Below are 19,548 nucleotides of genomic sequence, written 5' to 3'. Positions count from 1 at the left end.
GATCACCCCCAGATCTGCAAACAGCCCTGTCTCAGTCTCAACCAGTTGCCGGAGGGAGGTGGGTGGTAGGAGAATGGAGTTTGGAGTGGAAATTGAAGACAATGGCTTCAGTCTTCCCACTTAATTGGAGGACAAAAATTCTGCCCCTTCATAACTGGATGTCACAGGGATGAGGAGCAGGAGGAGGCCATTCAGCCCCTCGGGCCCGCTCCACCATTCAGCTCGATCATGGCTGATCTTCCATCTCAAGGCCATTTTCCCCATACTATCCCCATATCCACAGATATCCTTAATATCTAGAAATGTATCGATCTCTGTCTTGAATGTACTTAGTGACTGAGCCTCCACAGCCCTTCTGGAGCAGAGAATTCCCTCTGAGTGAAGAAGTTCCTCCTCACCTCAGTCCTAAATGGCCTGACCTTTAACCTGAGACTGTGTCGCCCGGTTCTAGATGTGTCCGTGGGGGATTTGAGATAGGTGGTGGCGAGGTCAAGCCTGGTGTCATCAGTGTCCACGTGGGAACAAACATGCTGCCGAATGATGTCACCAAGGGGCAGCGTGTAGATGAGAAATAGGAAGGGCCAAGGATCGATCCTTGGGGACAGCAGAGGTAATGGTGCAGGAACAGGATGAGAAGCCTTTGCAAGTCAATCTCAGGCTATGATTACATAGGTAAGAATGGAACCAGGAGAGAGCAGTCCCACCCAGCTGGACAACAGTGGAGCAGCGCTGGAGGAGGTCGATGTGGTCAGTAATGTCAAAGGCTGCAAGCAGGTCGAGAAGTGAGAAGGTAGTGAGGGAGAGTGGGAGGGAGGGGGGGGAGAGGGAGTGAAGGAATGTGAGAGGGTGCAGAAGAGTAGAGGGAGTGGGAATAAGGAAGAAGAAGTGGGAGAAGGTGAGGGAGTGTGAGAGTGAGGTGGAGAGTGAGGGGGAGGGGATGAGGGAGAGGGGATGAGGAAGAAGGAGGGGTGAGGGAGAGGGAATGTGAGAGTGAGTGAGAGTGGGACAGAGAGGGAGTGAGGGAGTGAGAGGCTGTGGGTGAGTGGGAGGGAGAGTGGGAGTGAGAGGGAGTGAGGGAGAGTGAGAGGGACAGTGGGAGAGAGAGGCTGTGGGTGAGTGAGATGGAGAGTGGGAGTGAGAGGGAGTGAAGGAGAGTGGGAGTGAGAGGCTGTGGGTGAGTGGAAGGGAGAGTGGGAGTGAGAGGGGATGAGGGAGAGTGGGAGTGAGAGGCTGTGGGTGAGTGGAAGGGAGAGTGGGAGTGAGAGGGGGTGAGGGAGAGTGGGAGTGAGAGGTTGTGGGTGAGTGGGAGTGAGAGGCTGTGGGTGAGTGAGAGGGAGAGTGGGAGTGAGAGGGAGTGAAGGAGAGTGGGAGTGAGAGGCTGTGGGTGAGTGGAAGGGAGAGTGGGAGTGAGAGGGGGTGAGAGAGAGTGGGAGTGAGAGGTTGTGGGTGAGTGGGAGTGAGAGGCTGTGGGTGAGTGAGAGGGAGAGTGGGAGTGAGAGGGAGTGAAGGAGTGTGGGAGTGAGAGGCTGTGGGTGAGTGGAATGGAGAGTGGGAGTGAGAGGGGGTGAGGGAGAGTGGGAGTGAGAGGCTGTGGGTGAGTGAGAGGGAGAGTGGGAGTGAGAGGGAGTGAAGGAGAGTGGGAGTGAGAGGCTGTGGGTGAGTGGAAGGGAGAGTGGGAGTGAGAGGGGGTGAGGGAGAGTGGGAGTGAGAGGCTGTGGGTGAGTGAGAGGGAGAGTGGGAGTGAGAGGGAGTGAAGGAGAGTGGGAGTGAGAGGCTGTGGGTGAGTGGAAGGGAGAGTGGGAGTGAGAGGGGATGAGGGAGAGTGGGAGTGAGAGGCTGTGGGTGAGTGGAAGGGAGAGTGGGAGTGAGAGGGGGTGAGGGAGAGTGGGAGTGAGAGGTTGTGGGTGAGTGGGAGTGAGAGGCTGTGGGTGAGTGAGAGGGAGAGTGGGAGTGAGAGGGAGTGAAGGAGAGTGGGAGTGAGAGGCTGTGGGTGAGTGGAAGGGAGAGTGGGAGTGAGAGGGGGTGAGGGAGAGTGGGAGTGAGAGGCTGTGGGTGAGTGGGAGTGAGAGTGGGAGAAAGAGGGAGTGAAGAACGTGAGAGGGTGCGGAAGAGAGAAGGGAGAGGGAGTAAGGGAGTGGGGAAGAGCCAGTGTGAGATAGTGAGGGAGAATTGGAGGGAGAGTGAGAGAGAGTGAAGGAGAAGAAAAGAGAGTGAGGGAAATTTGGGGGAAGAGTGGGAGGGAGAGGGAGATGTAGTGGGAGAGAGAGAAGGGGTGGGAGTGAGGCAGAGGGGTTGAGGGAGAGTGAGAGTAAGATGGTGAGGGAAAGTTGGAGGGACAGGGAGACCAGGCATGGAGGCAGTGAAATGCAGGGGTAGAGGAAGGCTATCCGAGGGAGATTAACAGAATACGGAGCATTCCATGTATGAATGCTGGGGAGGTGTTGTTAATGTAAGGAGAGCGTTTGCTGGTCAGTGCAGTCTGTGGCTGCCCACCATCTCTGGAAGGCCAGCTATTGTTTTCTCGGGAGTGTTAAGTGATTTGAACTGGCGGCTGTTTCCCTTCCACTGGGGTTACAGCCAGGGTTTAATTAATTTAGCAGAGAGGCCCAGGCTAGTGTTTACAGTGCCACATCCTGCCAGACCCAGCCTCCAGCTCCCAGCAGTTACTCGGCACCAAACAAGGCTGCGGCTTTCTCCGTGAGTTATCCCAAGTAACTCAACAGATGTGTCCGAGGTCAGAGTGACAGGAAGACACACTGAGCTCTGCCACGCCCCCTCCCCGCCCCCACAAACTAACCCCCCTGCCCAAAACTCCCCCAGGCATTGATCCTTCCCGAGATACGCGGCTCAGTGGGAATCGGGATAGGCAGCTGCCAATTAACAACCTACCGAACGTCTCCTCTTATCATGGTGGGCGCAAGTGAGCTCATGGTGGGGCTGCTCGAATGTGTGGGGCTTCACAATCCTGCCTTCAGCTGCCATTGGACAAGCGTACCTTATGGGGATGGGGGTGGGCGAGGGGTGGTGGTGGGCTGGCTGTGGAGAGGGGGTTTGGGGAAGTGGGGGGGAGGGGCCAGCTGAACAGCTGTTGGGTTGGGAACCCAGGACGATTGGTTTTACCAAACATGCCACCCCCATCCACCCACCCCACACCCCGTCCTTCCAAGGACACCAGCCCCCCCCACCCCACCCCCCCACCCCGACCCTTACCCTTGAGGGGAATGGGCCGAATGAGACTCAGCGAGGGCCCGGACACAATGGAACCTGTGCAGAATTTAACGTCCATTTCCATCTCGCTGGAGCTATGCTCCATCTGGCAAGGTTACCTTAGTGTCTTGGCATCTGATGTCAGTGCTGGGGAAGAGAACACTCCCAGATTTTCCCAAGTACAATGGTGATGGGAATGGGGAAGTGAACTTTCCTTCACCCTGACCAGGAATCATTAATTACGTTCACACAAGAAGACAAACAATGGGCCATTTAGAGGGGATACCACAGGATTGTCAACACCTTCAGGAGAGGAAGGAGCTGGGAGTTGGAGATATTATACAAATCAGCCCGTACCATTGTCTTGAACCCCCAGTGAATCACAGATGCCCAAGAGGTCAAGGATGATCAGGTTAGACGTGGTGCAAAACTCCACAGTCAGGGATCATAACATTTCCATGTCTCATGCCAGCCAACATTCAAAGTGAGGTAGACCCTTAAACCAGGGCTTTAAGGCAATCGGTGTTTTTTAAATTCATTCACAGGATGTGAGCATCTCTGGCTAGGCCACTTTTTATTGCCCATGCCTAATTGCCCTCGAGCAGGTGGTGGTGAGCTGCCTTCTTGAGCCACTGCAGGTGTACCCACAGTGCTGTTCGGGAGGGAGCTCCAGGACCTTGACCCAGCGACAGTGAAGGAATGGCGATATAGTTCCAAGTCATGATGGTGAGTGACTTGGAGGGGATCTTCCAGGTGGTGGTGTTTCCATCTATCTGCTACATTTGTCCCTCCAGATGGTAGTGGTCGTGTGTTTGGAAGGTGCTATTGATGGAGCCTTGGTGAATTCCTGCAGTACTTCTTGTAGATGGTACACACACTGCGGCTACTGTGTGTCTGTGGTGGAGGGAGTGAATGTTTGTGGATGTGGTGCTAATCAAGCGGGCTGCTTTGTCCTGGATGGTGTCAAGCTTCTTGAGTGTTGTGGGAGCTGCACTCATCCAGGCAAGTGGGGAGTATTCCATCACACTCCTGACTTGTACCTTGTAGATGGTGGACCGGCTTTGGGGAGTCAGGAGGTGAATTACTCGTCGCATGATTCCCAGCCTCTGACCTGCTTTTCTAGCCACAGTATTTATATGGTAGTCCAGTTCAGTTTCTGGTCAATGGTAACCCCCTGGATGTTGATAGTGGGGGAATCAGTGAGTGTAATGTCATTGAACATCAAGGGGTGATGGTTGGATTCTCTCTTGTTGGGGAAGGGCATTGGCTGACACTTGTGTGGCTTGAATGTTACTTGCCACTTGTCAGCCCAAGCCTGGATATTGTCCAGGTCTTGTTGCATTTGGACACGGACTGCTTCAGTATCTGAGGAGTTGCAAATGGTGCTGAACATTGTGCAATCATCAGTGAACATCCCCACTTCTGACCTTATGATGGAAGGAAGGTCGTTGATGAAGCAGCTGAAGATGGTTGGGCCGAGGACACCACCCTGAGGAGCTCCTGCATTGATGTCCTGGAGCTGAGATGACTGACCTCTAACAACCACAACCATCTTCCTTTGTGTTAGGTATGACTCCAACCAGTGGAGTTTTGTCCCTGATTCCCATTGACTCCCGTTTTGCTAGGGCTCCTTGATGCCACACTCGGTCAAATGCTGCCTTGATGTCAAGGGCAGTCACTCTCACCTCACCTCGGGGGGTCAGCTCTTTTGTCCATGTTTGAACCAAGGCTGTAATGTAGTCAGGAGCTGAGTGGACCTGTCGGAACCCAAACCAGTGAGCAGGTTATTGCTAAGTAAGTGCCACCTGATAGCACTGTTGATGACCCCTTCCATTACTTTACTGATGATCAAGAGTAGACTGATAGGATGGGAATTGGCTGGGTTTGATTTGTCCTGCTTTTTGTGTACAGGACATACCTGGGCAATTTTTCACATAGCCAGGTAGATTCCAATGTCGTAGTTGTACTGGAACAGCTTGGCTAGGGGTGCGGCAAGTTCTGGAGCACAAGTCTTCAGTACAATTGCCGAAATATTGTAAGGGCCCATTGCATTTGCAATATCCAGGGTCTTCAGCTGTTTCTTGATATCACGTGGAGTGAATCGAATTGGCTGAAGACTGGCATCTGTGATGCTGGGGACCTCTGGAGGAGGCCGAGATGGATCATCCACTCGGCACTTCTGGCTGAAGATTGTAGCAGATGCTTCAGCCTTAACTTCTGTACTGATGTGCTGGGCTCCCCCATCATTGAGGAGAGAGGTGTTCACTGAATCTCCTCCCCTCGGGTGTTTAATTGTCCGCCACCATTTACGGCTGGATGTAGCCGGAGTGCAGAGCTTAGATCTGACCTGTGGGCTGTGGGATCGCTTGGCTCTGTCCGAACATGCTGGTTCCGCTATTTAACATGCATGTAGACGTGGGCCGGAATTTTACACCCTGCAGAGGGTCAATGCCCGACCTGTCCAGTTGTGAAATAGCGTGAGGTGACATCGGGCAAGTGTCCTGACATCATTGCGCACTCGTACAATGTCTCGCTAGGTGGGCCTGCGCAGCTCCCACCAACAGTTAAGTGGGGAATTAAGCCCATGAGGAGGCAGTTGAAGGCGATTTTTCGTTGCCCGTCGATTTTTATGGGTGGCAGACAGGCCAAGCGCCCCAGGCGACCTTTATATTTTCACTCGAACCTCGATTGAACCTCGGGTTGAAATCTCCGTGGGGAAACAAAATAAAGAGATATCTGGGGGCTGGTTTTGAATGAGGTATGATTTCAGGCGCTTGATGGTGCTGCACGGACATATTTTGCAGCATGTTTTGTTGTTTTGTGTATTCCGCGGAGGTCTGGAGCTCCCTGGGGCATCCGTCTGCCTACAAGGGCGCTCAGTGGAAACTCTCACCAGCACCCCCCGGTGACCTCGGCGCCTGCCCTCTTCCTGCCCCCACCCCCCACCGGCAGTGCTGAGCCTTTCTCAGGGTGTGTTCCACGCCGGCTGCCTGTTAATTGGCCCGGCCAGCGTGAAATCGTGGTCGGTGGGGGGGGGTGGGGGCATGCCCCTGACGAACAAACTATTCAGGCCACGAAGCCGTGTCTGTGTAGAGGGCAAAGGGCCAGAGCTTAGGCCACACTGTAACTCCCACTCTTCCTCTTCAGTAGAGATTTTTGGGGCTCTCCACACCATACCACCACCCCCCCCACCCCCCGCCACCTCCACCCCCCACCCCCCTCTACATTTCCTCCCGCCGCCGGATTCCCCGTTACCTCCTCGATGTAAATGTCAAAGTCCGAATCATCGATCGTGAATCCGACATCGTCACCAATCCCACTGTCCACGGTGTAACGGTGCCCATAACGGCCGCTGCCCAGCTCCTCCCCACCTACATGGAGCAAAGCAAGAGCTCTGTCAGTCACCACGGCTCCAACTGTCAGCGCCTCATCACTCCCACTCCCAAGAAACACTTCCCACTGTCACCAACAAAGGGCTAAACCGCCAAGCAAATGAACATCTGCCCAGGTGTTAATACAGGCCAGCTACTGAGTGAGGAGAATGAAATGAGTTGACGCAGTCAATCCTGTTAATCGTCCTGTGAATGAGGAAAATCAGAAGAAGAGTGAGCAGAAATGTTGGGTAGCAAGAAACCCAAGATAGTCCAATTCACTCTGAACATTCCCTCAAACTACCTCACTGTGCTGAAATCAGGAGTCACCTCCTCCACCCCACTCCATCTCCAGATTCTCTAAACCATGGGCCCCCTCCCCCTCCCTTTTCCAGCTTCATGGTTTCATTCATCATCTAGCCGAGACACTTGGGCTTGTATCTCCTTCACTTTAGAAGATTAAAGGGCGATCTAATTGAGGCATTTCAGATGGTTTAACTATGTTATCAGGTCGATAGAGAGAAACTGTTTCTTCTGATGGGAGGGGGAGTCCAGAACAAGGGGGCAGAAGCTTAAAATCAGAGCCAGGCTATTCAGGGGTAATGTCAGGAGGCAAGTCTTCACACAAAAGGGCAGGAAAAACCTGGAACTCCATCCCCCCACCCCCCAAAAAGCTGCAGGTGTTGGGGGTCATTTGGTGCTTTGAGATTGAGAGATGTTTTGGTTGGTAATGATGTCAAGCAGGAGGCCTTGTGGGGCAGTGGGTAGTGGCCTTGTTTCTGGGCCCAGGAGCTCTGGGTTCAAGTCCCATTCCAGGTACTTGATGGTTGTTGAAGGTGCGTTCCTAACATGGCCAAACAGGTTGAGTATCAACCTGAAAACCCTTCCAACACATGCCAATGGCAGGTGGTAAGAGTGGGAGAGATCCCTGGTCAGCCGTGGGATGGGAAGGATATCGGAGCCCCTACCATCATTATCCACAGCTCCAGACTCAGACGACAACATGCATTAACAGTGGGTGTTGCTATGGCAACTCAGATTCTGGGGGTGAACCATAACATGCCATTGTCAAAGGCTAAGAACCATGGCAGGTGGGTGGAGTTAAGATACAGGTCAGCCATGATTTAATTGAATGAAAAAACAGGCTAAGGGGCTGAATGGCCTCCTCCTTGTCCTATGTTCCTACCATTTCTTGACTTCTGCTAATCTTCAATTTAATAACATTATACAACTGTACTCTAACTATAAAATCCGTCCTCCCACACATACCTGCATCCACCATCCACTACACATTCCCACTGATACCACTCCCCTTCCTTGCTCCTCCATCTCCCCCACTACCCTCCCAACCTGTTTAGTGCACACTTGTAGACCAGATTAGCCCCCCTCTACTCAATCAGTCATTGTGCAGTGGTACTGGATCCAAATAGTGAGAAACGTTCTATGCAGTCTGGCTTAAGAACATAGGGACAGGAGGAGGCCTTAAGCCTGTTCCAACATTCAATGAGGTCATGAGTGACCTGTGTCCTAAATCCATCCACTCTCCTGGGCGTTATATTCCTCAACAGCCCTGGCTAGCAAAAGTCTATGAATATTTTTTGTCCTGCAGAATTCCACACCTCTACCAGCATTTGTGTGAAGAAGTGTTGCCCGCTTTCTCTTGTGATTGGCCGAACGCTGACTGTAAGGTTATGTAACCTTGCTCTACAATCATCTGCCAGCAGAAATAATTTCTAAATACCCTATCAATTCCTCTCAACGTCCTAAAAAGCGCAATCAAATCACCTCTTACCCACCTATTTTGGTGGCCTAGTTTACAAGCCTGGAATCTTTCCTCAATCCAACCCTTGGAGACGGGTAACATCCTGGTGCATGTCCACTGCTCTTTCCAAGGCCATTATATCCTTTCTATGGTGTGGTGTTCCAGAACTGTGCACAATGTTCCAGGAGTGGTCTAACCAGAGCTTTATACGGCTTGAGCTAACCTTCCTGTCCATTATATTCTAGCACAATAAACATGAAGGTTAACGTCCCATTAACCCTTTCAATTCTTTTTGTGTACTTTAACAACATGTTTGATCTGTGTACATGGATTAAGTTGCATTTGGAGATACAAGATACAAGCTGTAAAAACTCTTATCACATTATTAGATATGATATACAGCACGGAAACAGGCCAGTGAGTATAAAAGTTGGGGTGGGGGGTTATGCATCAGTTGTACAGGGCATTGGTGAGACCACATTTGGAATATTGTGTACAGTATTGGTCTCCTTATTTAAGGAAAGGTGTAAATGCATTAGAAGCAGTTCAGAGAAAGTTTACCAGACTAATACCAGGAATGGGTGGGTTGTCTTATGATGAAACGTTGGACAGGTTAGGCTTGTATCTACTGGAGTTTAGAAGAGTAAGAGGTGACTTGATTGAAACCTTTAAGATCCTGAGGGGTCTTGACAAGGTGGATATGGAAAGAATGTTTCCCCTTGTGGGAGAATCTAGAACTAGGGGTCACTGTTTAAAAATAAGGGGTCGCTCATTTAGGACAGAGGTGAGGAGAATTTTTTCTCCCAGAAATATGAGAGTCTTTGGAACTCTCTTCCTCAAAAGGCAGCAGAAGCAGAGTCTTTGAACATTTTTTAGGCAGAGCTAGATAGATTCTTGATAAACAAGGGGGTGAAAGGTTATTGGGGGTAGGCAGGAATGTGGAGTTGAGGTTACAGTCAGATCAGCCACGGTCTTATCGAAAGCCAGAACAGGCTCGAGGGGCCGAGTGGCCTGCTCCTGCTCCCAATTCATGTCTTCATACTCGGCCCAATCAGTCCATGTTGCTATTCATGCTTCGTTTGATCTCCTGATCTTCTACATCTAGCAGCTGAGCCCTCCATTCCTTTCTCCCTGATGTGTTTATCTAGTTTCATCTAAAATGCATCTATAACATTCAGCTCACCACACACTGCGGTAGGGAGTTCCACAATCTCACCACTCTCTGGGTAAAGAGCTTTCTCCTGCATTCCCGATTGGATTTCTTGGTGACTATCTTATATTGATGGCCTCTAGTTCTGCTCTTCCCCACAAGAGGAAACATTCTCTCTGTATCCACTCTGTTGAAGCAGAATTTTAAAGACCTCTATTAGGTGGGGGTGCGAGCAATGGGTAGGAGGGGAAAAGAGCAACAAAAGGAAAGTTATATCCTTCTTTAAGAGTTCAGCCACACAGGAAAAGGAAAAGATTATAAAACTATTTGTAAAGCTGCTGAAAATATAGTTCACGATGTAAACAGGAAGCTGAAACAAGGGACATGTGAAACCAAGAGAGAAGAGGCGGGTGGGATGGTGGTGGGGGGGAGTGCAATGAGGCGGTGTTTAAGTATTTACTGAGACTCCCTTAAAAATGTGGAACATGACATAGTTAGGAGGGGAGGCCAGAACTTACATAGGAACAGGAGGAGGCCATTCTGCCCCTCCAGTCTGTTCTGCCATTCAATTAGATTTATGGCTGATTGTACCTCAACCCCATTTCACCAATCTTGTTCCAAATCCCTTCATACCCTTACCCAACTCAAATCTATTCATCTCAATTTTCAAATTGCTCATTTTCCCCCTAGCATCCACAGCTTCTAGGGAAGAGAATTCCAGATTTCCACTCCCCTTTGTTTGACAAAATTGTTTCCTGGTTTCCATTGTCAGCCATGACTCAGTTGGTAGCACTCTCACCAGAGTCAGAAGGTTCCAGAATCAAGTTCCAGGGGAGATCTCCCCGGGGTCCTGGCTGTTATTTAGCCCTCAATCAACATCATAAAACAGATTATTTATCACATTGCTGTTTGTGGGAGCTTGCTGTGCACAAATTGGATGCTGCACTTCCTCTGTTACGACAGTGACTAAACTTCAAAAGTACTTCGATAAAAGCAAAATACTGTGGACGCTGGAAATCTGAAACAAAAACAGAAAATGCTGGAAAAACTCAGCAGGTCTGGCAGCATCTGTGGAGAGAAAAACAGAGTTAACGTTTCGAGTCCGAAGAAGGGTCTCCTGAAGAAGTCATACGGACTTGAAACGTTAACTCTGTTTCTCTCCCCACAGATGCTGCCAGACCTGCTGAGATTTTCCAGCATTTTCTGTTTTTGTTTCAAAAGTATTTCAATGGCTAGGAAGCACTTTGAGCTGTCCGGCAATCGTGAAAAGCGCTATACAAATGTAAGTCTTTCCGGCACCCCTGAACATCCTAGCTCTAGTCCGAACTATTCCACACTCTCCTGGCCAGCCTCCATCTTCCTTTTCTATTTATTCATTCACAGGATGTGGGCTTCGCTGGCTGGGCCAGCATTTATTGCCCATCCCTAGTTGCCCTTGAGAAGGTGGTGGTGAGCTGCCTTCTTGAACCACAGCAGTCCATGTGGTGTAGGTACACCCACACTGCTGTTAGGGAGGGAGTTCCAGGATTTTGACCCAGCGACAATGAAGGAACGGTGATATATTTCCAAGTCAGGATGGTGAGTGACTTGGAGGGGAACTTCCAGGTGGTGGTGTTCCCATCCATCTGCTGCCCTTGTCCTTCTAGATGGTAGTGGTCGTAGGTTTGGAAGGTGCTGTCAAAGGAGCCTTGGTGAATTTCCGCAGTGCATCTTGTAGATGGTACACACTGCTGCTACTGTGCGTCGGTGGTGGAGGGAGTGAATGTTTGTGGATGTGGCGCCAATCAAGCGGGGCTGCTTTGTCCTGGATGGTGTTGAGCTTCTTGAGTGTTGTGGGAGCTGCACTCATCCAGTCAAGTGAGGAGTGTTCCATCACACTCCTGACTTGTGCCTTGTAGATGGTGGACAGGCTTTGGCGAGTCAGGAGGTGAGTTACTCACCACAGAATTTCCAGACGCTGACCTGCTCTTATAGCCACAGTATTTATATGGCTAGTCCAGTTCAGCTTCTGGTCAATGGCAACCCCCAGGATGTTGATAGTGGGGGATTCAGTGATGGTAATGCCATTGACCATCAAGGGGTGATGGTTAGATTCTCTCTTGTTGGAGATGGTCATTGCCTGACGCTTGTGTGGTGCAAATGTTACTTGCCACTCATCAGCCCAAGCCTGGATATTGTCCAACTCATGCTGCATTTGGACATGGGCTGCTTCAGTATCTGAGGAGTTGTGAATGGTGCTGAACATTGTGCAATCATCAGCGAACATCCCCACTTCTCACCCTATGATGGAAGGAAGGTCATTGATGAAGCAGTTGATGATGGTTGGGCCGAGGACACCACCCTGAGTGATGTCAGTGAGCAGGTTATTGCTGAGTAAGTGCTGCTTGATAGCACTGTCAACGACTCCTTCCATCTCTTTGCTGTTGATTGAGAGTAGACTAATAGGGTGATTATTGGCCGGGTTCGATTTGTCCTGCTTTTTGTGGTCATCCATCCTTGACTCATCTAAAATTCTACTACCCGTATCTTAAGTCTCACCAAGTCCCATTCCCCATCAGCCCTGCTCGCTCACTTACTTGGGCTGGCAGCCCAGCAACACCTCCATTTTTAAATGCTCATCCTTGTTTTCAAATCCCTCCATGCCCTGGCCCATCCCTATCTCGGTACACTCCTCGAGACCTGCAACTCTTCAAGATCTCTGCAATCCGCTCATTCTGGGCTTTGGCACATCCCCTGATTTGAACTGCTCTGCCGTTGGTGGCTGTCTATCCCCTAATCTCTGGGGTTCCCTCTCTAAACGTCTCCGCTACTCCACCTCACTTTCCCACATCAGAGGCTCCATAAAACTCACCTCTTTGACCATGCTTTGGCCCGCTGTCCTGAAGCTTCTTATCTGGCTCGGTGTCAAATTTTGCTTGATAATCACTCCCATGAGTCACCTTGGGGTGTTTTGTTATGTTAAAGGTGCTACGTAAATACAAGTTGTTGTTATAACGTTAAGGTTATGCCCTTGTTCAAGATTTCCCCACTGGAAGAAATAGACTTTTCATAAGAAACCTGTTGAATCTATTTATCATTGCAAAGCCCTCGGTTAGACCACCTTTCGATCTTCCAAACTCTCGGGAGAATCAGCCTAGTCTATGTAACGTATCCTCATAATTCAACTATTCACCTGACATTGTTCTGGTGAATCTAGTCACCTACAATGTCTCACTTCAGAAAACATTGGTCTCATACATAATGCCAGCAGAGACAGAGAAATATCTGGGAGTCATAATTGACCAGAATTGAGGCCAAAACACTGTATGTTTTCAAGAAGGAGTTAGATATAGCTCTTGGGGCGAAAGGGGTCAAAGGGTATGGGGAGAAAGCGGGAGCAGGCTATTGAGTTGGATGATCAGCCATGATCATAATGAATGGCGGAGCAGGCTCGAAGGGCCAAATGGCCTCCTCCTGCTCCTAGTTTCTATGTTTCTATGACCCCTGGGCAGGGGTAACTGAGGGGCAATGGGGAATACACGATGAATGGTAGGACCCTGGGAAGTACCAAGGATCAGAGGGACCTTGGTGTGCATGTCCACCAGGTAGCTAAGGTAGCGGGACAGGTAGATAAGGTGGTTAAGAAGGCATATGGAATACTTGCTTTTATTAGCCAAGGCATAGAATATAAGAGCAGGGAGGTTATGCTGGAACTGTATAAAACGCTGGTTAGGCCACAGCTAGAGTATTACGTGCAGTTCTGGAATCCGCATTATAGGAAGGATGTGATTGCACTGGAGAGAGTGCAGAGGAGATTTGCCAGGATGTTGCCTGGGCTGGAGAGTTTTAGTTATGAGGAGAGATTGGATAGACTGGGATTATTTTCCCTGGAGCAGAGGAGATTGAGGGAGGACATGATTGAGGTGTATAAAATTATGAAGGGCATAGATAGGGTAGACAGGAAGGAACTTCCCCCCTTGGTGGAGGGATCAATAACCAGGGGGCATAGATTTAAGGTAAGGGGCAGGAGGTTTAGAGGGGATGTGAGGAAGAATTTTTTCACCCAGAGGGTGGTGGGAATCTGGAACTCACTGCCTGAAAGGGTGGTAGAGGCAGAAACCCTCATAACATTTAAGAAATATTTGGATGTGCACCTGCGATGCCATGGCATACAAGGCTATGGGCCTAGTGCTGGAAAATGGGATTAGAATAGTTTGGTACTTGTTTGACTGGGTCAGACTCGATGGGCCGAAGGGCCTTTTTTGGGCTGTAGACTTCTATGACTCTAGGACTCCTTTGTGATGACCAGAGGCATTGGAGATTCTACTAGGCTTATGGGGTAAAAAACAGGAGTCAGTGGACAGGAGACCAGTAGACTTGTTGAAAATAGTGCAGAAACTTGGGCAACAGCAAGAGGATAGGAACAGTGACTGGATAGGAATGAGGTGCGGATACTGAGATGGGTGTGTGGAGTGATGAGAAAGGGCAGAATCAAGGGGCTCAGTGAAGATTCTGGGGGAATCGAAGAAAGGAGCTGAGAAGAGATTGTTATAGGGATAGCGAGGAAATGTGGTGAGGCGAGTGATGAAGGTGGGACTGGCAGGGAGAAGGAGAAGAGGAAGGCCCGAGACCAGAGGCGGTGGGGAGAGACTGAAACCCAGCGGGATTGGAAGAGGAATGGGTGACTGACACGAGGAGGTGGAGAAGGGTGACCAACCAGCCCTGTGACAACCAAAGTAAAATGGGAGAAGCTGAAAGGAGAGAGAGAAGAAGAGGTTTAATGTTCACAAAGCGCTGGGAAAAAGTGGCCCCAAACTGGATGACTTAGCAGGCCAGAATCTACATGAAAAGATGTTGAGCAAAGCTATAAGCCATCACTGCAGGATGTTGCAATCTAAATAAATTGAACAACACTGTGTATTTACATTGCGTTTCCAGTGTAGGAAAATGTCCCAAGGTGTTTCACCAAGCTATAATCTAAACACGAATGTCAGTTCAAAGAAGATTTTAGGAGACGTGAACAAAGGCTTAGTCAAAGAGGTCAGTTTTAAGGAGGACAGAGAGGCAGGAGAGGTTCAGGGAGAGAATTCTGCAGCTTTGGCCCAGTTAACCAAGGGCACGGCCACCAATGGTGAAGAGGTTTATTGAGGGAACTCCAAACTGAGAACATTTAGACATAGGAAATGGTCCAAAGATGCAACAAATCTTTGGTTTAGATATCAACATCATATAACCCATGTTCTCGGCATAACCCTCAACTTTACTGACTTGATTTCTTCATACCCCAAGTCCCAACTCCTCCCCATATCCCTCCCATTCTCCTTGTCACTCATGTCTGTCCTTGGCCTGCTGCATTGTTCCAGTGAAGCCCAACGCAAACTGGAGGAACAACACCTCATCTTCTGACTAAGCACTTTACAGCCTTCTGGACTGAATATTGAATTCAACAACTTTAGATCTTGAACTCCCTCCTCCATCCCCATCCCCTTTCTGTTTCTTCCCCCTTCCTTTTGTTTTTTCCAATAATTTATATAGATTTTTCTTTTCCCACCTATTTCCATTATTTTTAAATCTTGTATGCCCTGCTAGTCTTTCCACCCCACCCCCACTAGAGCTGTACCTTGAGTGCCCTGCCATCCATTCTTAATTAGCACATTCGTTTAGATAATATCACCACATTCAACACTTCTTTGTTCTATTGACTGTGACATTTTTTGATTATCTGCTCCTATCACTGCTTGCTTGTCCCTACAACCACACCACCCCCACTTCTCTCCCCCCCCCCGCCCACCTTAAACCAGCTTATATTTCACCCCTCTTCTAACATTTAATCAGTTCTCTCGAAGGGTCATGAGGACTCGAAACGTCAACTCTTTTCTTCTCCACCGATGCTGCCAGACCTGCTGAGTTTTTCCAGGTAATTCTGTTTTTGTCTTGAACATATCTAACTAGCTTTCGACCCAGACCTCTTCAATGTTCATAGCTGGTAACTCATTGCTGGATTGCTGTTTGACTGACAAGATCTACATCCAAGAGCTTTTCCTGCTCCTGACATTCCTCACTCCCAACTCCCACCTGTGGACCCTTAGATTTGAACAATTGGACTGGATAAACCTTCTCCTACAGTGTACAACCCAATCTTGCCTGGCTTCTGTTCTTCTACAAGAATCACAGCAACGCCCAGCACTGAAGGAGGCCACTTGACCCACTGTGCCCATGCCAGTGCTTTAAAAGAGTTCTGCTTTTAGTCCGGCCCGCCCACTCTTTCCTCAGATCTCTGCAAAATTTCCTTTCCAGTATTTTTCCAATTCCTTTTTTGGAAGTTATTATTGAATCTGCTTCTACCGCAATGCATTCCAGATCATAACAACTCACCATGTCACTCATCATCTGCTGCTTCTTTTCAACTTTCTCTGTGGACTCAGCCCTTCCCCCGTATCTCTGTAATCTCCCCCAGCCTCACAACCCTCCAAGATCTCTGCACTCCTCTAATTCCGGTCTCTTGAGTATCCTCAAATTTGAGTATCGCTCCACTGTTGGTGGCTGTGCCTTCAGCTGCCTAGACCCTCAGCTCTGGATCTCTCCACCTCTCTACCACTCTCTCCTCCTTTAAAGTCACTCGTTGAAGCTTGACTTCTTTGATAAAGCCTTTTCACCTGTCTCAACTTGTGACCCAGTCTCCTTCAGATGATGATTATCGGAAGAGGAAATAACTTGCAGGGGCTGGGGGAAAAAGGTGGTAGGGTGGGACCTGTCGAGAGCTGCTCTTGCACAGAGCTAGCCTGGGCAGAATGGGCAGAATGGCCTCCTTCTATGCTGCAGCCATTCTATGATTCTATAAACAAAGATTCTTGTTGTTGTCAATAAGTCCAAAGTCAGGGACCTGCTTGATACGCTATGGTGCCAAACCCTGTGTGAAAGACATGGAAAATTGGATATGAATGAAAGAAACTGCTGTGAGGCTACAGGAAATGAAAGATTGGAATTAATGAGATTAAATGCTAACTAGGTAACTGTGGTTGGTAATGTGCTCAATGTTTGTTGTTTATCTCGCACTGTTCAGGACAAACTCTCGAACTGAGCAGCGGGCTGATTTCACCCACTTCCCCTGCAACAGGGGTCCTGAGGCCAATCTTACCCCAGCCCCCACCCTCTCTCTCTCGGTGCTGAGGCCGCTTAGCTCAGGGAGCCACCTACTGTCACCCCGCTCTGCGTAAAGAAAGGACTCGCATTTCTATAGCGCCTTTAACCACCCTGGGACATCCTCCCAAGCGTTCAACAGCCAACGGAGTGCTTCCTGTGGTGGTGGTGGTGGGGCTGGGTTGTCCGGCTCCCAGCGGAAGGACAGAGTTTTAATCAGTAAGGGAATCAAGGGTTACGGGGAAAAGGCAGGAAAGTGGAGTCAAGGATTATCAGATCAGCCACGATCTCATTGAATGGCGGAGCAGACTCGATGGGCCAAATTCTGCTCCTACATCTCATGGTCGCCTCACAGCTATGGCTGTTAAAAAAAACTGGTTTCATAAGTTGGAAAGAAATCTCTTGCACCTGCTCCCCTCCAATGAGTGACAGGCACTCTGTTGTGAAACAGAAATGGGTCAGCATTCTGTCGTGTCATTTTCAGGCAATGAAACTGGGAGCTTTAGTTATAACAGCTGTAGCCATTGCAAGTGCTTGGCTAATAATGGCTTCAGTTCAACAGGTGGTCTAGTAATCGAAGATGACTGAAACATTTAAGAGGCTGTAATAACAGAACATGCCTTTGATATGGTAGCTTGTTTGTTTATAAAACCTAATAGGCACACAAAGGATTAAGTTTTATGCACTGGAGTAGTTTTTTCACTGTCAATAATTGTGTTTGAATTCAGGGTTTTAAGAATATAAGAACATAAGAAATAGGAATAGGAGTAGACCGTTAGAGCCTGCTCCACCATTCAATAAGATCTTTTTGTGTTTCGATTTCCACATTCCCATCTAACCCCGTAAGCCTTTGATTCCTTTTCCTAACAAGAATCTATCTACCTCTGCCTTAAAAATATTCAATGACCCCACCTCCACCAACTTCTGAGGCAGAGAGTTCCAGGAGGCATGAGGGAGGAGCTGGCCAGAATTGACTGGGAGATGAGCCTAGCAGGAAAGACAGTGGAACAGCAATGGCAGGAGTTTCTGGGAGTAATTTGGGAGAGACGGCAAAAATTCATCTCTAGGAAGAAGAAGGGAGGACGAGGCAACCATGGCTGACAAGGGAAGTCAGGGGCAGCATAAAAGCTAAAGAGAAACCGTAAAATGTGGCGAAGAGCAGTGGGAAACCGGGGGATTGGGAAGCCTACAGAGACCAACAGAGGACAACTAAACAAGAAATAAGGAGGGAGAAGATTAAATATGAGGGCAAACTAGTCAGTAATATAAAAGAAGATTGCAAGAGTTTTTTTAGATATATAAAGGGTAAGAGAGAGGCAAAAGTGGACATTGGGCCACTGGAAAATGATGCTGGAGAAGTAGTAGTGGGGAACAAAGAAATGGCGGAGGAACTGAATAGGTACTTTGCGTCAGTCTTCACAGTGGAAGACACGGGTGACATCCCCAAAGTTCAAGAGCGTTGGGGGGCAGAGGTGAGTATGGTGGCCATTACCAAGGAGAAGGTGCTAGGAAAACTGAAAGGTCTGAAGGTGGATAAATCACCTGGGCCAGATGGATTACACCCCAGAGTTCTGAAGGAGATAGCTGAAGAGATAGTGGAGGCATTAGTGGTGATCCTTCAGGAATCACTGGAGTCAGGGAGCGTCCCAGAGGACTGGAAAATCACTAATGTAACCCCCATGTTTAAGAAGGGAATGAGGCAAAAGATGGGAAATTACAAGCCGATTAGCCTGGCCTTGGTTGTTGGTAAGATTTTAGAGTCCATTATTAAGGGTGAGATTTCAGAATACTTGGAAGTGCATGGTAAAATAGGGCAAAGTCAGCATGGTTTCATCAAGGGGAGGTCATGCCTGACAAATCTGTTAGAATTCTTTGAGGAGGTAATGAGTAGGTTAGACAAAGAGCCAATGGATGTTATCTACTTGGACTTGCAGAAGGCCTTTGACAAGGTGCCGCACAGGAGGCTGCTCAGTAAGATAAGAGCCCATGGTGTTAGAGGCAAGGTACTAGCATGGATAGAAGATTGGCTGTCTGGCAGGAGGCAGAGAGTGGGGATAAGGGGGTCCTTCTCAGGATGGCGGCCGGTGACTAGTGGAGTTCCACAGGGGTCAGTGTTGGGACCACAACTTTTCACTTTATGCATTAATGATCTAGATGAAGGAACTGAGGGCATTCTGGCTAAGTTTGCAGATGATACAAAGATAGGTGGAGGGACAGGTAGTATTGAGGAGGCGAGGAGGCTGCAGAAGGATTTGGACAGGTTAGGAGAATGGGCAAAGAAGTGGCAGATGGAATACAATGTGGGGAAGTGTGAGGTCATGCACTTTGGTAGGAAGAATAGAGGCATAGACTATTTTCTAAATGGGGAGAGAATTCAGAAATCTGGAGTGCAAAGGGACTTGGGAGTCCTAGTCCAGGATTCTCTTAATGTTAACTTGCAGGTTGAGTTGGTAGTTAGGAAGGCAAATGTAATGTTGGCATTTATTTTGAGAGGACTGGAATATAAAAGCAGGGATGTGCTGCTGAGGCTTAATAAGGCTCTGGTCAGACCACATTTAGAATATTGTGAGCAATTTTGGGCCCCGTATCTCAGGAAGGATGTGCTGGCCCTGGAGAGGGTCCAGAGGAGGTTCACGAGAACGATCCCAGGAATGAAAAGCTTAACATATGAGGAACATTTGAGGACTCTGGGTCTATACTTGATGGAGTTTAGAAGGATGAGGGGGGATCTGATTGAAACTTACAGAATACTGAAAGGCCTGGATAGAGTGGACGTGGGGAAGATGTTTCCATTAGTAGGAGAGACTAGGACCCAAGGGCACAGCCTCAGAGTAAAGGGAAGACCTTTTAGAACAGAGATGAGGAGAAACTTCTTTAGCCAGAGAGTGGTGAATCTATGGAATTCATTGCCACAGAAGGCTGTGGAGGCCAGGTCATTG

The 19,548-nt window shown here is 48.9% G+C and overlaps 1 protein-coding gene across 1 annotated transcript in view; it reads right to left on the bottom strand.

Moving 5' to 3' along the window:
- The window catches only part of LOC121276897 (pikachurin), a 230,528-nt gene that overhangs the window by 122,239 nt on the left and 88,741 nt on the right, over nucleotides 1–19,548 (bottom strand). Inside the window, exon 9 of the mRNA XM_041185517.1 lies at nucleotides 6,463–6,578. Within this exon, the coding sequence (XP_041041451.1) occupies nucleotides 6,463–6,578 (116 nt within the window). The remainder of the gene's footprint in view (nucleotides 1–6,462; nucleotides 6,579–19,548) is intronic.

Source organism: Carcharodon carcharias, chromosome 4 (assembly GCF_017639515.1).
Source record: "Carcharodon carcharias isolate sCarCar2 chromosome 4, sCarCar2.pri, whole genome shotgun sequence".
Taxonomy (NCBI): domain Eukaryota; kingdom Metazoa; phylum Chordata; class Chondrichthyes; order Lamniformes; family Lamnidae; genus Carcharodon; species Carcharodon carcharias.
The sequence above is the reverse complement of the archived record's forward strand: the minus strand, read 5'-3'. Positions and strand labels throughout refer to the sequence as shown.